This window comes from Pezoporus occidentalis, unplaced genomic scaffold, assembly GCF_034315485.1.
Source record: "Pezoporus occidentalis ecotype Australia unplaced genomic scaffold, CSIRO_AGI_Poc_V1 ctg78, whole genome shotgun sequence".
NCBI classification, from domain to species: Eukaryota; Metazoa; Chordata; class Aves; order Psittaciformes; family Psittacidae; genus Pezoporus; species Pezoporus occidentalis.
The window spans coordinates 722927-744134 of NW_026916137.1; the positions used below are offsets into that span (position 1 = coordinate 722927).

The 21208-nt window shown below is 43.1% G+C and overlaps 1 protein-coding gene across 2 annotated transcripts in view; it reads left to right on the top strand.

Annotated features, from left to right (window-relative positions):
* ABTB3 (ankyrin repeat and BTB domain containing 3) overlaps positions 1-21208 on the top strand; it is a 170572-nt gene that overhangs the window by 82118 nt on the left and 67246 nt on the right. For both annotated transcript variants that reach the window (XM_062602739.1, XM_062602740.1), the window contains exon 2: positions 15093-15242. In XM_062602739.1, coding sequence (XP_062458723.1) covers positions 15093-15242 — 150 coding nt within the window. The remainder of the gene's footprint in view (positions 1-15092; positions 15243-21208) is intronic.

Below are 21208 nucleotides of genomic sequence, written 5' to 3' on the forward strand. Positions count from 1 at the left end.
GAAAACCTTGTCCCAAAATTTCCAGTTGTCCCCTTTGTGATCAGGGCAAAGTCAAGGTTACTTGGGGATCCTTAAATTTGACCTGGTAGGATTATTAGTGTTTTGGGGCACTGTAGGGTAAAAGCTGAATTCCCAGTGTTTGTTACTTTGAGAACTGCTCTTGAATGCTTTTGGGTTGCCACACTGTCATTGTTTTTGCTATGATTCTTATCTTCATCCCTTTAAATCATTTGAGTTGGAGACTCAACAAAAGTTCATTGTGAATTCAAAGGTACAAATAGTGGCTGTTTAAGCAGAGATGGGGAAAACGCCTGTGATCATATGATTATTCAGTACTGGTGACTTGTATACACACAGTTTATTTCAGAAACTAAATAAAAATGTGTCAAATTCCCTAGCTATGTTTAGTGAACAAGGAATAGCACCTGAGTGCTGAACAAAGATGCAGCTGTCTGAGGAAGGAACTTACAGGTGTATTAAATGAAAAAGTTTCAGTGCAAAAATCAGCTCACCTCTTTTGTCAGAATTCCTCAGCATTAAATGTGGTCTTTCAGTTCTCATACTGAAGGCTTTGCTTACTGCAACCATGTTCATGGTGACCTGTGTATTATGGAATATTGCTGTTACCGTATCATACCCTTTCACTGTAAGAGATGGAGAGAAGGGAGATTGGTTCTACCTCTGCTACAGTAAGAAGCAACTTTCTTATTCAGCAAACCTTTTTGAGAGTCCACTAATCCACTGTTAGTCACCTAGAGAAGTGATTAATGAGAGAAATTTGGACCAAAACAACTTTCTTCATTGAACAAACCTTGTGTCAGAAAATATGATCCATGTGCAATGTGTTTGTCAAGTGTTGCATCTGTGTCATATACGTATAATGGTGCAAGAGAAAATGATATTGTTTCCCATTTAAATAACCAGCTTAGCTCTGCCTATGTATATAGTCTATAGTTAAACAGTATATTTTTGTCCCTGAATGCACTAGAACTTAGTTTAAAAGATGATAGCAATGAGAGAAATTGCACCAATTTACTTTTATACAGCAATTTCTTGCCAATGGTTGGTGCTTTGCAGCATGTTCAGGAGCTGCCAGGTGCCTGAATGGCAGCATCCTCAGCACTGTCCTGTGGCTTAGCCCTCATACATAAATGGGTGCTAACTCTTGAGGTTAAACGAATAAATAGATAAATACAGGAGAGGCATAATAACTTCTTTTTTGCATGTTGTCTGTTGGATCCACCAAGAGTGGTATATGTGGAGGTGGCTTTCCAGGTACCTCTCTGCACAGTGAAGTCCAATGTGTATTCAAACTCTTAGCAGCAAGTTAATAATTGCTTTCTTGATTACATTTTCTGGGCAAACAAGCACTTTTCATTGAAAAGTGAAGATCTGTGTGCAAATGAGAGGAGGGAAGACACAACATGAACAGGTGGCTGTTTGGGGACTGTACCCGAGTGATGGAAATTGAGTTTATCTATCTGGCTGTTGGGAAAGCGGAGTATGATGAAGAGCCTACCTTGTATTGGTTTATTATTTGGGGGTTCTTTCCTACCTCGGCTTTTGACTTGAATCAGTTTCCAAGATTTATATTTTATTTCTCTGTCTTTCATAGTGTATATTGCTGCTTTGTCAGCTTGTCAGTTATGTAATGCTGTCCCACTGAAGCCACATCTGGAAGTTTCCAAATAGCATTTGGTTTCTTTCAGACTGCTTGAAAGAGAAAAGGTTAAATAAAAGCAGCAGATGAGATGTAGCTGGCGAGGCAGTTAGCATGGCCTACTGTGATGGCTACCTGCTGATGATCGTTATATGTCCCTGATTTCAGGTGCTTCTGATATGTTCCAACAGCATTTAGGTTTTTCTATGACAGTCACTTCCCCTCAAATGATGCAAAAATACTTTTTTTTTTTCCTAAATTTCAGCAGAGTTGGCTCAGCCATTTCCAAGATCAAGGCTGTGGGGGAAAAACTGCTCCACAGTTTGTTTCCCATCCTAGGTTTGGTATTGCAGAAGGACTGGTGAAGCTGTGCTTGCTTGGAGCAGAAGCATCTCCGTGGGGCGGCTGAGGTACTGCTGGGGGTGTGCCTCTGTTCCCAGGAGGGCGCCCATGGGAAGAGGTGAGGGGAATGGCATTGTGCTTTACTCCAAGCAGAGGATGCAGTCATGTCAAAGTCGTGCCAAATACCTCACTGGATCATAAAGATAAAATAGTGAGCGTCTGCTTATTCATTAAGTACTGTCTATTCAGTGCACTGCAGAAGGATCTGACATAAAAGTGGTCATACTCCTTTATTACAGGGGTTTTGGTGTTTGTTGATCTGTCTGTAAAGGTCTAGGTGAAACAGTGGAGGAGATTAATAATGCATAGGTTCAAATCTGAAGATTATGCACAAATGAAAACTGGGTTTGACCCTTAACCACTGTGAGAATAAATGTGCAGTCATCTCTGTCTGGAAAAAGTAATAGAGGGCATCATTTTCAAAAAATGAATGAGCTATTTTAGGAATAAAACCATGTATCTTGATATAAAATTCAGAATGTACAAATGGGTACTCTGCAGGGATACAAAATACATTAAACTTACTTAAAGTAGTTTTTAAAAGTCTTTTTCACTTTAACTAGTAGCCTTGTAATGAGCTCATACAGCTGACTACAGTATGTATTGCAGTTGGGTGGGAAGAGGGTGTCCATCAGCTCTGTTAAACCTGAATAATTTGAAATGGGTTCAGCCAGCCAATCTGTAGGGCAAGCAGCCATAAAAGTATGCTAGCAACTTGGTCTAACGTCTCTTCTTGTAGATTTTTTTTCATTCTCTGTAATGATTTTACCATATAGATATGTGTATAGGTTAACCTTTACTGGTCAGAGCTGATTTATTGTTCAGGTGTCCCTATCAAAGGTCTGGATGGTGAAATATGCGCTATTAACAAGCCATTTCTATTTAGTAAGCCAAGTGGAATGTTTGAAGAACGTAAAGGTTACTTTTAGAAAGGACTGACATCTGGCCAGCATCCAGGGTTTCCAGTCAGTGAAATTTTTAGGTGAGTATTCGGCTTTAAATACATGGCAGAAACCCATTGCAGCACATGCTGAAGGCAGAGAGTTACTCCTTTACTGAGGGTCAGAGCTGGGTACCTTGGTCCCACACAGGTCACTGCTGTTGGTACCTGAGCTCAGGTGTGTGCAGGTGAGAACATCTTGTTTCCTAGGGATACCCCAAATGATGCAGCAAACCTGTTTGAGGCAAGTATGCAGGAGACTGTAGGACAGGTCCTGCTCTGAGGTTGCCCTCAGTTCAGGAGGTTGCTGTGGGTCCTGTGCCTCACACTTTCAAGGGGAGGTGTTTTTTTTATCCTGCTGTGATAATCCCCTTTCTCAGTACCATCCTTACCGGGGTGGGAGGGAGCGCAGTAAATGCTCAGGGTGATGAGATACTGCCCTGAAGCCAGTAAATAACATTTCATGTTTCTAAAACATCTTATCATTCTTTATTTTCATTAAGCACAGGCTTTCATGGTGAGGGTGGAGTGGCTAATCTGATATTTATCTGTGCAAGCAGTTGAAAGGAAATTCTAATTGCTTAACCTTTACTGTGGGCTCCACACGTGCCAGTTTACCCAAAACACATTGCTTGGGGGTAAAATCCCGACCCTTACAAAGTCAGCAAGAGTTCTGCCAGAGCTCTCTTCTGTTTACCTCCTGAAGCATGGTAACATGCGGCAGCAGTGCAGCTGTGTTCATGTGTCCATAGGTTCAGGGGCTTCATTGCAGCCCCTGCATGTCATATGTTTGCAGGTTTAATGCTCTACCTACTGCAGACTACTGGTTTTATTTATTATTTACTTATTTCTTTCAATTATATACCCATGTGTCTTCCCAGAAAGCTTTGGGGCTGATGGTTTAGTTGTTCGAAGTTGAAGGATGGTGGTGGTTTTAGCTGCCCAAGGCTTTGGCACTGGTGGAAGATGACTTACAAAGCAAACAGTAACCACACGGCTCTACCAAAAGGGATGTCATTCTTCAATCAGCTGGTCACCTCACCCTTGTTAGGTCAGGTGTTTCACCAGTTTGAATTTCAAACCATCCTTATTTCTTTCTGTATGTATAGTTTGCATAAGCTTTTGCATACGGAACTGGCTTCCAAGTGCAAGGTGGTGATTGCTCCATAGACCACAGGTGCCTTGTCCCGCTCCCTTCAATCCCATTTCCTGCTGCTGCCCCCGTGCCCGCCTGTGAAATGTGAAGCGTGCAGTTGGTAATGTCATGTGGTGGGAATTCTGTGGTGGGAATGTCCTGTGCTCAGTTTCAGCACTGCGTGTCTGCTCCACTATGTCTTATTCATGGAGTTTTGCACAAGCTGATGTTTCAAAGCGAAAGGAGGGATTTTGGCAAACAACCCCTTCTCCTGTAAAAAGTATACTAATCTTCACAAATAATGAAGCAAATGGAGGTGTTTTTTAAGGTATTCAAGATATTCTTGCCAAGTGTATTGCGTAGTATTCAGTGCAACTGCTCAGAAATGTAAGTGCTTCAGTGTTTCTGAAATGATGCATCTGACCCTTGAAGGCATTTAATGCGTGATGCCTATGCCAAAGGAATGGTTGCGCACAGAGAAAACAGAGGAAAAAATAGTCTTTTGGATCAAGCAGTTTGTACTGCTTTATATAACTGCAGTACCTGGTACTGAATCCTGTTTGGATAGTAGGCCTCTCAAAAATGAGGGATTACGTGCTTGCATGGGATTTTCATTTCAAATTGAAATACTCAGTCCTTCTTCTCAAGAAGTCCAAAGCAGCTGGGTCCTGCATTTGGGCCACAATAACCCCATGCAACACTCCAGGCTTGGGGAAGAGTGGCTGGAAAGCTACTCAGTGGAAAAGGACCTGGGGGTGCTGATTAACAACCACTGAATATGAACTAGCTTGTGCCCAAGAAGGCCAACATCATCCTGGCCTGTGTCAGCAATAGTGTGGCAGCAGGGCCAGGGCAGTGATCATCCCCCTGTACTGGGCACTGGTGAGGCTGCACCTCAAATCTTGTGTTCAGTTCTGGGCTCCTCACTACAAGAGAGACACTGAGGTGTTGGAGCAGGGCCAGAGCAGGGCAACAGAGCTGGCAAAGGATGTGGAGCACAAGTGTGTGGGGAACGGCTGAGGGACCTGGGTTTAGTCTGGAGAAGAGAAGGCTCAGGGTGACCTCATCACTCTCTACAACTGCCTGAAAGGAGGCTATAGTGAGGTGGGGTCGGTCTCTACTCCCAAGTAACAAGTGACAGGACAAGAGGAAGCAGCCTCAAGCTGCACCAGAGGAGGTTTAAATTGGATATGAGGAAAAAATTTCTTCACCGAGAGGGTGCTCAGGCATTGGAACAGGCTGCCCAGGGCAGTGGTGAAATCAGTGTCCCTGGAAGTGTTCAAAAACCGTGTAGATGAGGCCCCCAGTGACATGGTTTAGTGGTGGACTTGGCAGTGCTGCAGTAATGATTGGACTTGATCTTAAAGGTCTTTTCCAACCTAATTGGAAATATGATTTTATACAACAGTGCTTAATTATCGGCTGGTGTTCTGTGTAGGAAATACTGGAGGAGACTGGACTGGATTAGGAGAGAGATTGCTTATCAGCACCATTGGGCTTCCAGGCCATGCCCATGTTATGGTTACTGAAGGGGAAGTCTGTTGCGGCTGGGCATTTTGTGGGGCTGACAGTAATGAATGAATGAAAGAAATTAGAGGCCCTAGGAAAGCATATTAAGCTATGAATCACTGAATCCTCTTGTTCTGCTCCTATCAGCTGGCCGGCCTTTTTCCATAAAATAAAACCCATTACTGTGTTCTTCATCATTTTCAGTGACTCAGAGGCTTAGACCTTCTGCGAACTCTTGGTCTAATAGGGAGTGTGCTTATTTTAAGCCAAACCCATTTTTGCATGAGTTAGTAACTCCTGTGCATGTCTAGAATCCATGTTTATACCAGTGCACAGCCTTTCCCCCTTGAGTATGTCTTCCACCTTGAGTACTTGCCGGTAGCTGCAAGAGGCATCTCACAGTTAGACTGGGTACCATCAAATCCACATTTCTCTCAGCTCCTTCATTTACCAGCACTGCCAATACATTCATTGTGCTCTTTTTGTCCATCAGTTTTACCCACGACTTCTCAACTTCTTGCATCTGTGGAGACATTGAGGTCTGCATCTGTTGTATTTATTTGCGTGTAGCAGAGAAGGAAGATGATAACTGGCATTTTTAAGTTTTATTTTCTGTATCTGGATGCCTCCTGTCAAGGAGTGTGATAGAAAACCTTTCTTCTCTGCATCGCTAGTTCCAGGGCAGCATAGCTTAGATCAGGGTGATCTCGAGCTGATGAGTACTCAGTGTGAAATAAATGCACTGTGTCAGCTCTAACATCTCTCTGCCAAAAAAATCACAACTCGCACTGAAACTTTTATGGTCATGGTGACAGTGGAATAGCGTGGCTGAGCACAGGGTGCTGTTGTGCAGTGTTCCTGTTGCGAAGTCGAGAAAATGCTGCTTTGAGGCCAGGGGGATGAGCGGAGGTGAAAATCACAGGTAGGGGATGGTGTGTGGTGCACATCAGTCCCCTCACAAGGGAAAGGAAGGGAGGTACAGCTATTGCATCAGTCACAGCTCAATATGCTGTCACACACGTGTTGTCTGTCCAGTCCATGGATGCACGCTGGCAACCAGCTTCAGCTGCTGCTACTTGCCCAATGGCAGTACCAGAAAGACCACTTCATGGAACAGGGATGGACCTTGGGATAAGCATGAGGAGATTAATCTGCATTTCTTCTCTTGCTTGTGGGCTGGCTTGCTTCACATTCATTGGTTTTGTTTGTGTTTGTTGGTTTTTTTTTGTTTGTTTGTTTGGGTTTTTTTTGTTTGTTTTTTTTTTTTTTTGTGGTGGTGGTGGTTTTGAGGATTTTGAAGTTTTGCAGTTGATTTTGGCAAGACCAGGATTTTGTTTTCTCTGTATCCTAATAAAGTTAAATGTGAAGTTGGAGCTGGTGATTTGGGAGCCTAGTTTCTATTTTTAGGGGGATCTAGTCTTCTGATTCTTCCTTGTTTTATGATATATAGGCTAAACAATCAAATCCATCCCGTGTTCCACTTGGTTGTGCACCGCTTGGTGCTTGGTGCTAGCCAAATGTATTCTAATTTAGTTGAATGTTGTTCGTTCTATGCCATTTTAAGCAGCAGTGATTGCCACACATTATCATTAGGCTAAAGTGATTGCCTTTAGAAGGATCTTAATAAGGAGGATGTCCCAGTTAAGTAAAATGTGTTGTGCTAAGGAACTCCTTAGAAGAAAAGGTATCACAGTCACTTGTGATATAATTCTCTTGTCTTCCTGTAGCATCTGCTCTAATATCTCAGAGAGGTACTCTCTGCGTTGGATTATTTTGTTAGGCTCTCAGTTCTTTCATTTTAAAGCGTTATTCATCTGCTCTTCTACTGAATTTTTTCCAGGAGAGAAAGGGTGATCTCTTGTGGTTAAACTGCATAACTAGAGGTCTTATGCTTTTTTCCTGGTTTTCTCTGGCATTGCTTATTTCACCTTGAATTGGTTACTAAGTTCTCTAATGCTTTACTTTCACTTCATCTATAAATTGGACATGAATATTGCCTTACCTGCTTAAGGCCAGTGTCTTGAGGCTAAGAGAAAAGCTGATAATGGTTACTTACATCTTTAGGTAGTAGCTGTTAAAGACACAAAGTAGTGTCCCTTTATTCTCTTGCATCCGATTCCTGTGCCTGTTCCACCCTTCCTCATTTGGGCTGCTCTACCTACTCTTAAGATTCCAATTCTGGAAACTTTGTATCACCACCTAGCTTTCCCAAGTGCTTTGTATTTTCTCCATGCAAAGGCACTCCTTGTTATTTAATCAGGCTGGAATGTGTGGAAAGAAGACACTTTGCACTCTTTGCTTTGAATGCTTTCCAGGTCTTCCGTTAACTGAAAGCACTGGCTGATATGATTAGCTTTAAGGTTTTCCCTGTAGTCTCATTTCTGTAAGGAGAAATCAAGATGTTTTCCATTTTGCCTTGCTGATCAGGTTGACAGGCTGAGCTGGGGAGTTGCTTCAACCAACAGAGACCCTAGAGATTCTTTCCAAGTCTGAGTTTCAATGTAGTGGTTTATGTCACTTTGTATTTACCAGTTCCTGTGCATTGGTGTCAGGTTGCTGAACTCATGGTGCTGGTGTTCCCCCACCGTGCTTCAAAATCTGGTGTGTACCTAGATGGTGCATCGTCTCACATATTCATGGTTGCCACAATTGCAAAATGTGGGGTCAGGAGAGTTTTTCTTCATGGCAGAGTGCCAACCCTGTGGGTTTGCACCCAGTGAAATGCTTTGCAGCTTGCAATAATAATAATAAGGCAGCTTGCAATACTTTGTCCCTTTTATTTCTTCCCCATTGGCCTATGTGGATCTCAAGAATACTCTGTGGTGGTGGGAAATATTTTGGTACATGTGGAAGAAAGGTGATTTTTTTTTTTTATTGGATGTTTTGTGAGCTCTTGAACTTTACATGATTGTTTATGAGAGCAAGACACTGGACTCAAAGACATTTTAGTCCCATTACAGTTGAGTGGATTTCCTACTCCTAACCATAGCCCGCGTAGGTAAAGTCAGCATTTACTTGACCAATGTAACGTGCAGCAGCACATTTTGGGGACTGTTCATGGTTAGCTACCCTTTTCAGGCTCCTTACATGCAGCAATTTGACTGATCTGTCATGCACACTTAATTTCTATAAACTCTTAGTAGGATCCAGCTGTTCCTTGCAGTGGGAGTATAAGCTGTTTTCCAGATATGTACATTTGCATAAGATGTAATAGATAAAGAGGGAGGTCAAAGATACTTTGAATTATTTTCTCTTGAAAGCAAGAGCACTTAATTAAAGAAAATAGCAAGAGATGAGCAAAAAAATTCTTACTTCCATCCAGACTCTAAATTAATACACATAAAGAAATTTGGCACTCTTTCCAAAGGAACAAATGTCAAAATGTGCAAAACATATTTTATAGTCTTTCCAGCACTTGTATTTTTAATCAAAACAAACACATTTGTGCTGAGTTTCTGCTAGGTGCCTCAGCATGGATCATTTGAAGCATATTGTCCAGTGGGCATTTTTATTAATGTCATTGGAAATTTGTTTTGGTTTAGACCATGGGGTTTGAATACTAATGACAGGTAGATGGCAAAGAATTGGAAACATGGATTGCATTAGGTATTGCAGTGGAGACTTTTCCTTGCTTGCCTTGGTCTGTCACTTCTGTATACACACACATATATATATATATATAAAACAAACTGAAATCAGTGATACTTGAGGTATTATTTGGTCTCAGTGAATTTGCTGTATGCTCAAGCAATAGTTTGATTAAATGTCTTCAACTCCTTGATGTACAAATGAAAACTTCAAATACAGGAGGTGTATGGTACTGACTCATGTTTACAATGGGTGAGAAGAGGAAGTTTGGAGGAATTAACTTCAGACCTTCAGTAATGGGAACTGCAGGTTTAGGTTCTGTATCCCTCATTCTCCTTTTCCTGAGATGGACTCACAGTTAAAAATGAGGCTTTCGGTGGCAAAGCTGATTTGGGACCAAACTATGAGATGTTTGAGGATGCAACACAGCCTTGCCCTGGACTTTACTGGCCATTCCGAATAAACAGACTTGCTGTTTTCCTGCTTTCCACATTGCGTAGTCATTCATTGTGATATATAAAAGACTGCTTGTCTTATTTTTTGCTGTTTTGCCCTTTGATCTGCCTTTGCACAATGAAAATAGCTGTGCAGTGCCAAGAGCAATAGATGATCCATGGAAAGCCAACAGCCTTCTATGCCCGAGAGAAAGTGCCGACTGCTGATCCTGGAAAATAGGCACTGTAGGTGCCAGCACTCGAGGAATCAAATATTTTGCAACAGCTGGTATATAAATAAGTGCAGATATCTGTCTAAGTAGAGAAACAGTGGAGAGGGCTTAGATTTCTTTTTTTTAACGATTCATCTGTATTTAGGTGAGATTTGGGCTACAACCCCTGTATTTCTCCTACCCCGAAAGCCAGAGGGGTCACATAACCGCTGCTGCATCAGGTGTTGGAATTGCTCTGGTCCATCAGGTCCTTCAGGCTGTTTTGCTGGGGAGAACGTTCAAGCTCTGCCAGGGCTGCTGCCAGGTCCTGAGTTTGGGATGTTTGCATTATCCATGCACGCTTCTGTCACGCTGCAAGGACAGCATGGACAGCTCCGTGGCAAAGTCTGAAATGAGTATGCAAGAATGTATGTATATTTGTGCCAAAATCTGCCTTGTAGTGGAGGGTGGTGCATCAACCAAGCCCAAGAGGTGGAAATGTGCATGAGGAAACTGGAATAGGGGTACCAGGTACCCCAGCTTCGAGTGAGTTTGCATGAAGGTTTAAAATAACTGCTTCTTTTATGAGTTTGGGCATCTTCAGTCTTCACTTTGTCATTTTGTGCAATACTTGTTTGATTTGGGATTTTTTAAGTCCGTGGGGACTGAGTTCTGGTTTGTGTTTCAGCTTAGCCCAAGGGGCAGGAAAAACGTGGAGTCTATTAATTGCACATCAGATTTTTTGCTATGATGTTGTTTGTCTCTAGAGATTTGGGAGGGGGAGCATTACGAGCTTGTCACTGTGATTTTATTTTTTCTTGGCATCCTGCTGGTTTTCAGATGTATTCTCTGCATTTCTCTTCAGTCTTTTACCTATAGACTGCAGGGTATCCTGAGGCCAAGGGCAAAGTGAATAAAACAATTTTGAGTATGGCCCATTCTGAATGCCTCCTTGCAGACAAGTCCTAGACAGATCCCTGCCCCAGGGAGGTTGCAGACATGGGGAAGCAGTGAAAGAGGTGACAAAAATCCAAATACACTTGAATGCTTTGGTTGTCTTGCCTTGCTCCAGTGACTCACAGCAGTCACAGATGCAATGTATGGCTGCTGTAGATTGCTTGGTGGCACAGAGCAGCCAGGGGCATATTGAGTGACTCTGGCCCTGTATTTGTTGGGCAGTAACTGACTGCTTAATTTCCACTCTAGTGAATCAAGAGAGAAGAAGAGGGATAAAATAATGGGCAAAGAAGCGCACAGGCTTGAGTAACCGTGCAGAAAGGAAGGACATTGAACAGCTGAGGGAAAAGACAGATAACTGCCTTTCATTTCTGAAGATACTTCACAGACATTTTTGGTGTAAAATGACAGATAGCATCAGCAGTGACAGATGGGAAAGCAAGGGGGAAAACATCCTTTTCTTCAGGCCACTGGAAATTTGAAGTCCTCGTGTGTTTGTCTAGTTCAACACAGTATGGCTGAAGACACTGCTGAAAAAGCAAGTGGATAATACCAATTGTCACAGAATCAAAATAAGGAAGTTGAACTGTAGCAAAGCCAGTGAAAGCTGGTGGTGGCTATTTAAATGTTTATATTTATAAAAAAGAGATTTATAATTGCAGACTTCTTACCTTTTCCCCTTCCACTTTGATTTGGCATGCTATCTTCTTGCCAAGGAGCAATTCCCTGCCGTGGCCTTTCATTGGTAAATTTGAGCTTTACATCAAACACTGATAAAAGAGAATGGTTTTTTTGTTCTAAAAAGCATTTCATTCATTGATTTTTATTATTTTGGGGGGAAAACAGTTGAATCTAGAAAATTGGCAGAGTTGCATGCCCAAGCCATAGAATTCCCTTTCACCGTACTGGCAAAACGCAGATCTGATCCAGCAAAATCATGAGAACTGGTCACCTACTGTGGTCAGTTGTAGTTCTGAAGCTGGCATATTAAGTATCAGATGTTTGGCTATTGCATGTCTTTAACCTCCAACCCAAGTAAAATCCTTTGGCGTGACATTCTATAATTTGTTAAGTTTTCTAACAGTGATACATTTTACATTTCATTTTCACTTTTCATCCAAAAACCTGAGAATATTTTCCCCTCACTAAAGAACAGAGTAATTAATCATCAGGGCTGTTTGTAAGGAAAAGCCTGGCTGTGGGAATGGAGTCGTAGATAGAGAATAAAATATGTCTATATGCCACTTCCTGGAGAAATCTCTGCAGTACATATTATGATTTAAGCCACTTGAATCTTACTATTAAAAAGGTATCTTAAGACAGTTTTTTTTCCATGCTTAAGGTGTGTTTTCACTGAAAAAAGATTTTTTTTTCTTGGATATTTGTGTTTTAAAGATGCCATAAATGTGTTTGTGCTCTATTTCTTGGTTTTAGAAATGTCTTAAAATATATTAGATCATTTACACATCTGTTTTCTGCAGGGAAGACTCTTCCAATTCAGTCTTAATTTCTATCCATTAAAATTATAAAGAACGATCTAAATAAATGAGAAGGATTTCCAAGAGAGAATACTTATTACAGTATGTGAGAAAGTCTGCATTTTAAATCCAGGTGTTGTATTCCTCAAGCTCTGTACCTTTCCAGAATATAAATGTTGATCAGTGCACCAAGTGTTTATGCGAGTCAGCCACTGAGCGATGGCAGGAGGATTTGGAGAGCTTGTTTGATAAGCTGTTGTCGCCTTTTATCCCTTACCTCTGTGTTTAATTTTCCTCCCTGTTGCTGTGTCAGATGTCCTGCTCTTTCTCTCCAGGCTACTTCCTCATGGGTCGTGTTCCTCTCTCGTGACCTTCCACACATTAATATGTTTTTTCTGTAGTTGTTACAAGCCCGGGATCAGAGCCAGGGCTGGGATAGCGGCTGCTTCTGCTCCTCTATCTCTAGCATTTCAAATAGGCTATTAGGGAATTTGTTCTGGTGTTGCTGTTGTGCACAGAATCATAGAATCATAGAATAGTTAGGGTTGGAAAGGACCTTAAGATCATCCAGTTCCACCCCCCCTGCCATGGGCAGGGACACCTCACACTAAACCATGCCACCCAAGGCTCTGTCCAACCTGGACTTGAACCCCGCCAGGGATGGAGCATTCACAGCTTCCCTGGGCAACCCATTCCAGTGCCTCACCACCCTTACAGTAAAAAACTTCCTCCTTATATCCAACCTAAACTTCCCCTGTTTAAGTTTGAACACGTTACCCCTTGTCCTGTCACTACAGTCCCTAATGAAGAATCCCTCCCCAGCATCCCTATAGGCCCCCTTCAGACACTGGAAGGCTGCTATGAGGTCTCCACGCACCCTTCTCTTCTTCAGGCTGAACAGCCCCAACTTCCTCAGCCTATCTTCATACGAGAGGTGCTCCAGTCCCCTGATCATCCTCATGGCCCTTCTCTGGGCTTGTTCCAACAGTTCCATGTCCTTTTTATGTTGAGGACGCCAGAACTGCACACAATACTCCAGGTGAGGTCTCACGAGAGCAGAGTAGAGGGGCAGGATCACCTCCTTCAACCTGCTGGTCACGCTCCTTTTGATGCAGCCCAGGATACGGTTGGCTTTCTGGGCTGCGAGCGCATACACTGCTGGCTCATCAGAAGATGATTCTGATTTAGGTTGCTATCTCATGGCCATGGTGGACAAGACATTTGGTCCGACTTTTCCCAGTGTATACCCCTGCTTTTTGGTTTGAACATGCTCACTGAACCTGCATCACCTCACTCCTCTCAGGATGGGTGTTTTTAGGTCTGTGCTGCCAAGAAAACTTTTAGGCTAAACTGCAGGGAGGAGATGTATGTGAGGAGGGAATCCAAGGCAGTTTGGTGTAGCTAACAAGGTGTCTGAGAAGCATCCCCTCTCAGGTGCATTGCCTGGTCTTGCAGTGCTCCAACGCAGAGAGGTTTGTGGGGCAGTTGCATAACTGAGGTAAATGGTTTAAGGTAGCTATGCTCCACTGGACCTCAATGCTATATCTATTGGTAGAATGCTTGATTGGTAGAGTTACATGCCATATATTTGATGACCTGGTAAACTAAGCAAGTTCTTCCCTCTGAAAAAAAATCCCACTAAATAGGTACTTCTTTCTTAACATACTTGGTAAAGTCTGCTTGGCCCCTAAGGGCAGAACCTCTGCCCTGTGCTTAAAAGGTGGGAATAGAAAGAGCTAATGGAAAAAAATTTTTTCCTATTATGGCTTCTTTTCAATGGTATTTGTTAGATTTCATAGAATCAGAGATATGATGAAATGTAATCATCATAAAGAAGTACGATTCCACTGCCTCCAGTGGGTCTCCACCTGTGTGTGTCCCAGAGGGAATTGGAAGGCAATGCTGTGAAGAGCGTGGCCATAGCTGGCTGTTCACAAACCTCAGGAAGGGAGGAGAGCTTACTCTCCAAGCTGGACTTCCATGTGTCTGTTACCCAAGGATGGTAATGCAGGGTTTGCTCTTGTAAATAAGTTCTGTTATTCAGCATGACAGTGATTTTGATTAGTAAATGTGTGCCCTCTATCTACGCCTGAGGGTTTAGATATTGTGGGTAGAAAGTGACTTTTGTGCCTGAATAAATGTGTATGCAAATTATTATATGTCTGTAGCTTTATTTATGCCCTGCCCCACAAAAATTCACTGCTGTAAAGGCTTCTGCATAATGTGCTTTTGAAGCCCAAGCAGCTCAATTGTCAGGAGTTGTATTTACAGGAGAAATTCAATATGCCCATCAATGACACTGTGAGCATCTTGACACTGTCCATTATTTTGGCAATTGATAACGGAATTTCTCTTAGAGGAGAATCCTGTATCATCTGTCTTATAATTTTAAAGCCAATCTTTAAGAATTGTGTTGCTGAGATACCATTTTCTAATAAATTTGTATTTACGAGTAGTTTCTAGGAGGCTTCTTTGGAACCCTCTTGATATCCTCCTTGGGCAATTCTCTAGGTTTTTCCTTAGAATTATCCCTAATAGACATTGTAAGTGACTTAAGGGTATTCAGAAGTGCTAACGAGGGCTACTTCCAAGAGCATGAGTCATCTAGGATGTTGAGTTATAGATATTGACTGTCTTTGAGCTCTGCACACACACTGTGTCTTGGAACGTCCCTAAAGTGATGTGGTGGTGGCAGCCAAGTCACCCGTGGTGGCAGCCAAGTCACCCATAGTGGCTGAAATGACAATGGATTTCTCCTTTCTTTTTATCCACTGTAGGTGTTCTCTGCCTGCCAGACAGCCTGAACCTTCACAAAGACCAGCAAAGGTCAAACAAGCCTGGGGAAGTGCAGATGTTCAGCCAGTCAGAGCTGAGGACCATCGAGCAGTCTTTACTTGCTACCCGTGTGGGGAGCATTGCTGAACTCAGTAAGTACAAGGCTGTTGATAATGTCTGGGTTTCCTTCCTCAAAATAAAGCGAAGTCGACTGCGTTGCCAGGTTATATGGAGAAGAGAGGAGGGGGCACATGTGACGTTGAAGGAGACATTGAGGCCATGTTTCTGTTCCATGGCTAGTTTGGAAGCTGAAGCCATAGGAGGAAAGGAGTCTTGTGCAGTCTCATAACAATGCCTATGACTTCTTTGCATACACTGCTCTCACTTTTAAAGGTGGAAGATGCTTTGTTTCATCCTCTTTCTGTTGTGTTTGAGAGCACCTCACAGCTTGGCCGGACTTACAAATGTCTGTTATATTGGTGTCCCATCTCATTTCACTGGGATGCCTGTTTTGAGATGGGCAGGCAAAAAGCTGAAGTTTGCAGTAAGCAAAGGAAATACTGTCACAAATTTAAAGTGGAGTTAGTTCCACCTGTGTTAGGGTCCTTCACCCTGCCTTTCCTTCTCAGTTCCAGCAGAAGAAAGAACCACAACTGAAACACGCACCAAAGGAATTTGCCCTTGGAAGATAAATTATTTGCTATTAATCGAAATACTTTTTAAGAAATGTGAGAATCTGTGATATCTGTCAAAATCCGAAAGCTTTGGTTTGAGCACAAAGGAATTGTAGGAGGCAAAAGCCATGTGAATCCTCATATGATGTGGAGAAGTGCCTTTTTTTAAACTTCTTAAGAGCAAAGCCTTCCAATCACATGTTTATGGTATGGTTAGAGATATGAAACAATATGTGGGGAAAAAAGAAACGTTCAGACAAAAATAGTGTTGTTTTTTCTGAGGTCTGTCAGGAATACTGTCAAGTATTTTTTTCCTGAGATCTGTTATGAGATTTTGAGGAGCAACTGTAAGGAGTCAGAGCTATGAAGATACAGGCCACCCAGCTTACTGCTGTTCTTAGTACTGAATCCTGTGTTACAAGCATCATAAAGATCATGCATAGGGATTTCATGTTCATTTTCCTGGTGCTTTCTGTAGCAGTGGGAGTCTTCTCTGCAGCTCCATCATAGTCAGGCCTCAGTTTACTTGTTGCTCATGAGCCATGTGGATGCATCATGGATGTTTGTCAGCAAGCCACAAAACGATTTTCTGTTTTCAGCTTGCTAATTTTTTCTCTGCTTTCATGAAACATCAACAAGCCAAGAGCACTTACATGCCTTAGTGTGAAGTGTTGCGCTGCCTCTGGTATCAGGTGTTTGGTGTTATTCAAATTAAGTAATTTATGCTTATTTACTTCACGGTCATGAAACACACAACACTAGTCTGTGTGCCAACTAAATTATGCACAATACAGCTCTCTTCCTAGAAGTACATATGGTTGTGTTTTAATAAATAAGTAAATTTGCGGATATTTCAGGATTACTTTTCTAAATTCATCCTGTATTTTTTTTGAGCCTCTGTATGAAACCAGACTCCTTTACTACTCCCTCTCCCCCTTTTAAATTTGATTCCCAGAAATCTGTCATCCCTAAGTAGTCCTAGCTTATATTCAAACACTTGGTTAGTAGGGTTTGCCTTCTGTGTATCTGTTGACTGCAAACACAGGCAAAACACTCTTCAGGGTGGCCAACTCGAAGGAAAGAGCACATCAGTGGGAGTTAGCTGCAGCTGTCAGAGAGGTTGGCACCTCCAGCATGCTGGTAGGTCTCCAGAAAGCCCTCTGGACAACCGTCGGGAGTGCCTCCCCAGCCGCTGCAAGCAGACGCATGTCAGGGAAGAAGCAGTAGGAGGAGTGGTAATTGGCAAAGCTTACAAGGTTTGATGCTCAGCTGGGTAGAAATCTTTGCTGCGGAGCAGTGCAGTGCAGAGTTCAAAGCCGAGTTGTGAAATGTGGAGGGAGGCGCAGCATGTCGGTGCTCAAAACCCCATGAATCTGGGGAGAAGGTTGTGAAATGTAAGGAAAACGGAGGGGTGGGAGGTACAAAGGGGTTTGCTCTTGCTCAGTGCTTGTGTATCTGTCTCTGGCATCAACAGAGGCTGTGACCCAGAGATTACAGCAGATCCTCTGCCATAGAGGGAGGCTGGGAAACCACAGCATGGGGGCAGAAACCCTGGGGAGTGGGGAAAAGCCAGCAGGGAACACCTGGGGATCAGAGCACGTTGGCGGGGAGAAAGTAAGCAAAGGAGGATTTATCGTTAGTCCGGTGGTGTGAGGGGGATGGAGAGCTTTAGAAGTGGTATTATGGAGAGGAAAAAGGATATGGCAAGCTCTGGTGTGGAGAATGTGGGATATGAGGGAAGGGTTAGGTATCTAAAAGCCCCTGCTCATGCGGGGATGAATAAAGGTGATGAGGGAGAGTCTCTGGGGATAGGAGGGAATTAAGAGGATAGCACTTGTGAAGAGGAGGAGGAGATAACATCCAGGACTGGGTGGCAAGGACAGAAGCTTGGCCTACTGGACCAACAGAGGAGGCAGTTCCTGGGTATGTGTCCGCAATGTTCCACCAGTTGCAATATCCCAGGAGCCAGGACTTCATTTCTGTTCTCTTCAAAAGAGTACAGAAAACAAGGGCAAAGAGTGATCTTGCAATAAAGCAATTTAATTTTGTCTCAGGAAAAAAAAGAAAGGGCAAAAAAAAGCAATTCTAATTGAATGATATTTGCAGTAGTTTATCGACATTAATAATTAAAGCATAGCAAGTACAGGGAACAGCTAGAATTAACAAGTGCCTGCATGCGGAGAGAAGGCTTCCCCTGCTCTCAGTTCTGCCCGGCATCATCCATGTAGCGGCATAGCCGGCTGCTGACTTGCTGGAGGCATTGAGAGCAGGAAATCAAATCTGTGCCCTGTAAGATAGCAGCTGGCAAATGGGCCCAGTTTACTGCCCAGGACCTGGGTTTCAGCTCTAGTCTTCTTACGTTTCTTTGCACTATGGTCCAGGTGGAAAATGGATTCACGTGGTGAAAAGCCTTGCATGTTGTGGTACCTTCATCTTGCCCTACATATGCTGGCCCTCAGTTGTCAGCTCCCTTTGATTCTTCATGTATGCTGTCTTCCTATTAGAAAAGACCATTTAGGTGAGCTGCATCTCCCTGAGCGGTGGCAGAGGTTAGAGAAAACTGGGGGAAGGTGGGGTGCTGAATACAACCATAGCAGGAGGGCAGCACCTTCTTCAGAAGAGGAGGTCAACCCAGGATGACATTGAGGGGTCCTCACAGCCAGGCAGGTACAACTGGACTGAGAGATGCTGCTGTGGTCCCCCAAAAACCCTGCTTCTGCTTTCATCTCCTAGGTTTGGCAGGCAGCGGGTACTGGTTGTCACTGGAATGGCCCTGCCTTGCCTGGCGGCGGAGAGGGGAGGTAACATCACTGCACTACTGGCCCTGGGGCGCTCTCCTGAAAACAGGAGGAAGAGGAGATGTTGCTGACTTAGGGGAAAAAAATCAAAGGAAGGTTTCATCTCCAGGACTTAGGAGGAGAATGTAAATAGAGACCTAATTCTGCAATGCAATTACAGTGTAATGCGTGATTCCAAAGAAAAGGCTTGAAAAATTAATGTGAAACCTTATTCATTAAAATATAATGAACACGGCACAAACTTAAAGAACAACAATAAATCTGGCCCATGTTATATTGGCATTTAGTATTCAGGAATTATAATAGCCTACTACAGTGTGTTTTAAAATAATTTCATTTGAAATGCTTATTATATAGAGAACATTGGGAAGAACTGAAGCACAGCAAAAATAATAGGATTATAAACAGAAACCTGACAGTATTTCACTGTTTAATCTTAAAGAAAATATTTCATGAGACTTCCCCCCCCGCCCCCCCCCAATTTTTCCTAAATTTTCTGTTTTTTCCAGACCAGACCTAGAGGAGAAAGGGGACAGATTTGTTGGGGGGGGGGGGTTCAGAAGGTTTTGGAGACTTTTCTAGATTTCTAGTTCTTCTCTTTTATTTCATCCCCTTCAGAGGAGGAAAAATAAGTAGACTGAACAGAAAAAGAGAGGAGTATTAGGGAGAGCTTTGGCCTTTGAGAGGTTCCATGATACCTCTTTATATGCATGTTTGCAATCCACAAACATTTAGGTTGTATTTAACAGCATAACACTCCAACAAATCTATTCATCACCCATCTAAAAATGCTACTGCCCAGATGCAGAAGGGATGAGGCTTATAACTGGAGGTCACTGATGTTTTGCTGGATGGAGGAAGACCCTCTTTCTCTTGTGTGTGCATGTAGGTGGTTAACAAGGAAGAGCAGAGGCTTAGCACCAATCCCGGCACAAAGAAATACTCCTTTCTCGCTGCCTTGGGGTGAAGAATGTAAGGTGTTGGTGTATAGCTGAGCTCAGACAGCCACCCCATGCTGAGGCAAATGCATAGGGCTGCAGGAGGGCTGTGTTTCTTGAGGGTCATATAGGGATTAACTGTGGTTTAGGATGTCATCCAAACTGTGTCTTCACGCATGTCTTCAGGTTAGAACAGAAAACTGCTTTAAGTCCAAAGATGGCCAGTCTGTTACGGCTTTTCTGGTGAGAAGTTTGCCACCCAATATTGTACAAACTCTGGTGATTGGTGGTGGCGGCATTGCTCTAGGTGTTAACCACAATGAGTAGACATGTTTTATTTTAAACTAGGATAATCTGAAGATGTGGATGTGATTTAGCACTGCTGATCTCACAGCTTTTTGCCCTTCGAATGGTGTTTAACTCAGCTGTGATGCTCAGGCTGATAACTTCTTCCACATCAGGTCTCAGCAATGTTTTCCTTTTTGTCATTGGAAAAATGCCACCCTTCTCCATCATCCTCTCTTGGCCTCCGCAGTTCTGAATGTATATATTTCCAAATTAACGAGTCGATCTCGGCACACTGTTAGGGATGAAAGGAAGGGTTACTGCTTAAGCATAAGTCAGAATTTGATTGTACATAACAATACTGATTTTCATTTCTCCTCTCAGCCCCAGCTAAGGAGATGATGAAAGTTGACATCCTCTCTTTTGCCATTTCATCCTCTGCAACCAACAGGAAGGAGCACTGCAGGAGCCATACAAACCAATTCACGTCCTGTAAACAAGAGGTTAAACCTAGGCTTAGGAGAAAATACCAGGGTAAAGGTGCTTGGTGGAAAAGTGGCACCTGAAGGAGGGTTGATTTTAAGTGATCTACTTATTTACTGCCAGAACAAAAGCCTTATTTGTCAGATATTTTTCACAGATTAAGCAGCATTCTAGAGAAAGGGCAAAGCTTAGTCCCTGTGAACAATTTGGTTCATGCAGCGTACTGCTGAGCTAAGTGGAGGTACTAGCCAAAACCTGAATTCAGACCATAGTGCTCCCTTCAGTGTAGGGTTTGGCCATAGACTGGCAACCTGTGTGGGCATTCTCCACCTGTGATGATACCACTGGGTTATTGCACAAGATCTCCATGTCCTCGCTCTCCCACTGCTTTCTGGACCTTTTGTTTGAGGTTCCTCCTCAGTGCAATCCACACGTCATCTGCTCTGTCTGTAACAGATAAAAAAGAGAAGTTGTTGAGGTGTCCCTTCAGTGAGCACAAGACAGATTAATGCAGTGCTTAAAAGCTAGGTAGTTCCTTGCCTCCAAGTGCTAGCTGGTTGCAGGCTTTCCTAGCCTCTGTGTTCCCCTTGCAGCTCCCTCCAAGTGATGGACCTGAGCCCCTGTTCACTGTCTGTGCATGAAAAGGATTATAGTTTCTAAATAGCCCCAAATGACCCCCTTCTTTTCTTCCCTTTCCCCTTATCATAAACCATAAAGCAATACGTTTATTTATCAATGAAATGAAGCAGGAGGGGAAGATAATTTGAAAATACCAGTCTATACCCTGCTAAGGCTTTACCTTCCCTTTCACTGCCATGCTGACCATGGAGTTACAAGGGCTGAACAGAGGCAGCTGTCACTTTCCTGCTCCCCATCTGCTGTCAGCACTCCTTTGGGGACTCCCTGGCTCTCCCCACAGATAAGATTCAGCCACCTTTGC